The following is a 6,418-nucleotide window of genomic DNA, read 5'->3' on the forward strand; positions in this document are numbered from 1 at the left end:
TTATCTTCGTCTGATGTTTTTTGCTGCTCCAATATTTTAATTGTATTTTGTTACGTATCTTACTCATATCTTGAGATACTGCTGGATCAATTTGATTATATAAAAAGTATTTTTTTAATAGTTTCGCTGCATCAAGTGCTTGTTTGATGCTTGGTGGAGGGACAGGATCGTCTTCTTCAACAACGTACACAGCTGCAGTTCTTATCTATTTCGGCAACTTAGAAAGTACTGCTCAATGATTTATAATGCCGCATTGTTGTCGTTAAATAGAGTGAGCGTGACGCTATATAGAGTGCAATATTGTATAGAAAACAATGTAAACCAACCAAAGTCAAGCAATTTCGACGTTTTAAGTAGTTTGTCGTTAAATCGAGTGACGTTATAAAGAGTTTACACTGTATTTATACATATAGGAAGGCATTCACTACGTATAATAGGTCATTGTACCTTTGGAAGTCCTTACAAAAGAATGCAAGATTAAAGGAACCATATCTCAAAACAACGAGGTTTTACCACTAAGCGCCCGTTATGACTAAATCTACACGCAAAGAACTACCAGAATCCAAAGTTTCAAAGAATTTGATAGAGTGCCATTTTCTGTAAGGATCTAAGGGATGCTTTGTCACTGTCTGTCTCTTAAAATCCAAATTAATAACAAAAACAAAAAAGTGCAGTAATAGTTAAATGATGCAACACCTTGTGATATTATAGTTATCTTGATAAGAAAAGCTTATAAGTGTAATACGTTTTGGGAGGTCAAATAACCAGGGATTTTATTTATCAGACCGTTGTTCCCGGATTGCATGAAAAAGCGCATAGCATAAAAGTTTATTACCTGGTTTCTCAGAAACTGCATTAGAATGAGAATTTTATTTTCCACTGGGTCTTTTCCATAAGACCGTTCCTCCTAGATTAGAGATCGAGAAATTCTCCTCTACTTAATGTAATTCATGGACTTCGCTATAAAATAATACTCACTAAGAGAATTCTCTCTAAAACTCGCTCAATTACATTTTTCATATTATTATTTTCTACAAGCGTAAAAAATTAAAACGTGCTTTTCATAAGTACTACAACACATAAAATATTATTTTTTGTCGTATTCCATTAGATAAGTAATTAAAACTTATCAGATGTTGAAAAACCATTTCGTTCTATTCATTCTTTGTGAACATGAAAAATTACTTGGTATTGAATAGACAAATAATTCTACAGGTTTCATTCAAAGAAACTCACTTCCTTTTTCTATTTACACAAAAAAAAAACCATTAAGTAGTAGCTGATGTCGAATGTATTACAAAAGTATAAGGCCGTTTCTATTTTTAGCCTAGAAAATGGAAAGAAGAGAAAATTTTTTCTGATAATTTCACATCGTCGATGGTGTAATGATTGATAGTCGTTGAAATAACTGTCTTGAGACGGGTGAAAAAGTGTAGTCAGACGGAGCCAAATCGGAGAAGTAAGGCGGATGCGGAATAGATTCATACTTCAGTCATCGTCCACAGATTCCGCGATAATTGCTAATGAGTTCTCTAATAGCTTTCAATCCTTTCTATGATAACACCTTTACGGCGTAATCGTAGGCAATATAATACTACTGAACCCTACCGGGTAGGAAAGAAAGTTATTTGTGATTCCTATCCTCGACTGTTCCTTCTTCGACATTTACCTATGTTATATCAAATGATATAGGATTCAAATTACAATATCAACGATAAAAGCTGCACATTTTGAAAATTTAACAATAACAATTTCTATTCTCGGAAGTTTACAGCTACTTTCTTACGTTTCTTTTTTATGTGGTTGTAGTAGTTGTAGCTAATAACAGCTCGTATACAGTATGTATTTATTTTTTTTTTTGGTTTTGATATCTCATCCGTCACGAAATGTAAAAAGCAGCAAAATAACAGCGATTACTTCTTGGATAGTTGCGCGGGGAGCGTAAGAAGGTATATTTCTAACGGTGGGGTTTGCGCACTACGACTACTCCAGAAACATGCCAACGACTGCTACCGTCAGTCAGTCGGTTAAAATCGATGGTAGCAGTGAGTGAAGGGGATACATCACGACACGATCCCTCAAGCTCTACGTCAGTTCCGGTACGTTACCGTAACCCGAACTTTCCAACACGTTACGAATTAGTGAATCGAAAAGTGCTTTGGAATAGAAATTTATTAACAGATTTTTAATTCTCATTTTTAACAAAAAAAAAACAAGCAATGTTTTGTTCACCAAAAACGTTATCACCAAACAGGCTCTTGTTAAATAGAAGGGGAAGAACGAGAGTTTCCTTTTACTTCTGAACTAATTAAAGTGTTAAAGCGATTTTGTGAGAAAGTGAAGGAGATTTGGATACATTGCTATGAAGTCGTTGTTAGAATGTTACCTCTTAATGTTCGTACTGCTAGTACTTGCCATGTTAGATGACAAATGTACCGGAAACACGTGCCCCTTGTCGTGTATATGCAAATGGAAGGGCGGGAAGCAGACCGTGGAATGTAAAGATCGCGGAATGATTACTTTGCCGGAAGGCGTCGACTCCGAGACACAAGTGCTCGACGTTTCCGGTAATAATTTTCAAATACTTCCTCGGGAAAAGTTCATCAGCGTAGGGCTAATTAACTTGCAACGGATTTTCTTGCTCAACTGCCGAATAGGGAAAATCAACGAGGCAGCCTTCAAAGGTTTAACCAACCTCATAGAATTGGATCTCTCCCATAATCTTCTAACGTCGATTCCATCGGATACGTTCCAGTACATACCGTCATTGCGGGATCTGGTCCTTGCAAACAATCCCATACAGAAAATCGACCCCAAAGCCTTCAAATACATACCGGGATTAATAAAATTGGATCTATCCCATTGCGAAATACAAATGATCGCACCCAACGCTTTCGAAGGGATCGAATTGCTCGAGTCTTTGAAATTAAACGGGAACAGGCTGTCAGAATTGAGACCTCGTACAATAGAAACCTTGAGACATTTGCACGCTGTTGAATTGCAAGACAATCCATGGAATTGCGATTGTCGATTAAGACCCGTTAAGGAATGGCTTACCCTCAATAACATTCCCATTATCGTTGCTCCTGTGTGCAGCGGCGGCCCTGAAAGAGTGATACAAAGTAAATTCACAGATTTACATTTCGATGACTTCGCATGCAAACCGGATATGCTTCCAGTTAATCGGGACGTTGATGTAAATACAAACGACAATATAACTCTCGTGTGTCGAGCTAGCGCAGTTCCTGCACCGCACATAAGCTGGTACTGGAACGGACGCTTGCTAGTTAACAATTCCGCGTTTAGTCCGAATCAGAAGATTTTCATATTCGAAGAGGGCAATTACGAAAAAAGGAGCACCTTCCTCTTGACTAACGCACAAGAATCGAATTCGAACGATTTTTACTGCGTCGCCGAGAATCGGGCCGGAAGCGGCGAAACAAACTTTACGGTTCACGTATCCTTGCACGCGGCCAGTATGATAATATTCGGCAATAGTCACATTGCAGGATTAAGTGCAATTTTAGTGGCGATTATCCTGATCGTTCTTATGGTGATTCTAGTTTTACTGGTTCGCGTAAAAAATCAGCAGTTCTCTGAAAGTAAAACACCGAACAGTGTCGAAACGGTGGTTAACAGTTCGATATCCAGCGGGAAAACTACGGTTTCGTTGACAGCTGCTAGATGTAACCAGGCGACATCAGAATCCCGAAAAGTTCCGAGTGATTTAAGCTTTTGCAATCCTATACAGAAACCACCACGGCTCACTGATTTCCCAAACTCACCCTCGCAATATGCCGTTAATGGGAGCATTTTTAATTCGGCTTCGTGCTTCGTGTCACCCTCGTCGGGATCCGGGAATAATCCAGACCTCATTAACGACACCAGACTGTTGGAAAATGTCATAGACATTTCCACTTCAACCGAACAGACTTATGAAATTGAAACGCTTGAACGGCCAGGTAGCGGGGACTATAGCAGGAACTCCGAGTCCCTCTATCCCTCTGGATTATGGTCGGGGTCTAATGACAGCGCTGCAGGGGAAAATCTCACAGCCGATGGAGCGTTCACTTACAATGTCAGGATGCCGATTATAAACGAGAAAGTTAACGCTGGTGCTGATTATAATTTTTCTGAAGTCACTCCCGACTATCCCCCCGACTACGGTCTACCGATTCCCGAAAATAATTCTGGTGGTTTGACTTCTGCGAGCAATATAAATCTTCCTACGAACGCAAAAACTCTAAGAGTGTGGCAAAAAGGGGCTGTTCCCGTTCTGCCCCCGGTCACTGCCATAAAAAGGGCTTTAACTCAGAGTCGTAATTCTCCCGATGAAGGTTACCAAGAAGGTTGCGGAACTGATGTGTAATTTTTTGCCTTATTAAAAAAACGTTGATTCTGCAACTCATGTTAATTTATACGTACCTTCAGGACTTTTTATTACAAAGATGACTGTCTCTGTTATACATGGACGATTTCGAACATTACTTTTGTACTAAATATTCCAGGATCATTTGTATATTTCCAAGTAATTAGAAAAATAAGCGAATTGCTTTAAGCATTAAATCACATAAGAATTTGATATTGTCTAACTAATGTTTATCAGTCGCTTTTATAACAAAAGACAAACTGAGAGACCTATGTCACTTTAAAAAACGACAAACTTTCCTTACTGTCTTTTTCGTGTCCAAAATTACAAGTATGCATATTACTTCAAAAAAATAACGAAGTAATTGATATTTTCGAACATAAAATCTCTTGGATATTTAACATTGCAATGTTATTGAATCAGATTTTCCAAACTAAAAATGTCGAGGTTTGTCGATTAGAAATGACATTTGCAGAATCTTTTTTGTTTATTCTACCAAAGAAAATTGTTCCTAAAATTAATATAAAAAAAAGAAAACATAAAAAAATGTTATCAACCTTCGGTGTATTCAGATATTATACATATATTACATAAATTGCTCAAAGATGAACTGTATTTGTGTTGCAAGTTGCAATAATACGTGTGTGTATCGGAGCTGTGAAATTCGTGAAAATAAAGATGTTTACGATTTTGAAAAATTAACTGTAAATGTATTATAGCAACAACCATATTGATTGATGTATATTTATGTAAATGGTAATTTTATAAGACTGAAACTGTAAAAGGATAGAAATAGATGTCATAAACGGTCTTATTTTTCACAAAAAAAAAAAAGAAAACGATTACACCAAACCAAAGTTAGTACGATATAAAATATTTTAAACAAAAAGCTTTTGTTGTTACGAATAACATAGTTATGCAAGTATAATAATAAAATAAAGTACAGTTACTGTAAAAAGAACCCTAATTTGTATTGTCGATGCCAAATAAAAACATACTAATAATTGAGGGTTTCTTAATTGAAAACAAATAAGCTAACAAAGCAAATGAATTGATTGTTGTTAAACAAAAGAGTTGCATTCAATTTTTTATACTTTAATTGCAATTGAATCCTTTTTTTTTCTAAATTTGTGTCTCTATGCCTTCTTTCTTCTGTCATTAGCATTAACTCTAATCAAAGATTCAAGTACATTACTCAGATCATATTCATCATGTTATTAAATCTGTTTATGCAATCGAAATAAGTAGGGAATACGCGGATAAACTTTAAGTACAATTATTACAGTGAAGTGAATGAGTTTTGAAGCTATTCAAGAAACCATGACAGATTAATAAAGGTCCAAATAAGTCATGGTTGGGAAGGCAAGCAATTTTTGAACAACAAGAAATTCGACTCTGAAATTCGATTTAACCTCCTTAAGCATTCAACATGAAATCCTCTCGTTTTCTTTTGTTTTGTTCTCGTCAATTGTTTATCAGTTAACTACCCAAATTTAAAACAAAAAGTTAAAAGTGAAATTAAATTTAAAGCATGCGACGGAGTGCGAAAACATTTTATTATTTAGCGAATAGTATGTGCCGGGTAATTAATTTTGTCCAAATATTTTAATCTTTGAATTCCATAAAACATTATTGCACGAAATGATAAGAATAGCACAAGTTCAACAGTTTTTATTATGATTTATTATTCCAAGTATTCTGGAATCTGGAATATTTTTAATTTATTTCTTACACAGGAAATTTGATAACATTCAGTCACACAACTGTTTTTTCACAAAGAATGTCCTCCTTATAAACGTCGTCCTTGTGTTTTTTTTTCATGACACTATATCTAGCTGACAATTCTCCCTCACTGACATTTATAATTCAAGTATTCAATAATACAAATACATATAATTCACGCCTAATAATAGTTATGAAATTATTGCACTTGTTTATGAAAAACGTATGTAGAATCTTGTTTATCATCATCATAAGGTTGTCAATCCTAAGATTGGTTGGACACGCACCTCTACTCTTTCCTGTCTTCAGCTAATCTTCGCATTTCCC

The 6,418-nt window shown here is 35.8% G+C and overlaps 1 protein-coding gene across 1 annotated transcript; it reads left to right on the forward strand.

Moving 5' to 3' along the window:
* The first annotated feature begins 1,989 nt into the window (after nucleotides 1-1,989).
* LOC108737780 (leucine-rich repeat-containing protein 24) lies at nucleotides 1,990-5,180 on the forward strand. The gene has a single exon (XM_018470879.1). It carries the CDS (start codon nucleotides 2,363-2,365, stop codon nucleotides 4,367-4,369), a length of 2,007 nt encoding a protein of 668 aa, XP_018326381.1. The 5' UTR covers nucleotides 1,990-2,362; the 3' UTR covers nucleotides 4,370-5,180.
* The last annotated feature ends 1,238 nt before the right edge of the window (nucleotides 5,181-6,418 follow it).

This window comes from Agrilus planipennis, unplaced genomic scaffold (genome assembly GCF_000699045.2).
Source record: "Agrilus planipennis isolate EAB-ADULT unplaced genomic scaffold, Apla_2.0 scaffold185, whole genome shotgun sequence".
In the NCBI taxonomy this organism is placed as follows: domain Eukaryota; kingdom Metazoa; phylum Arthropoda; class Insecta; order Coleoptera; family Buprestidae; genus Agrilus; species Agrilus planipennis.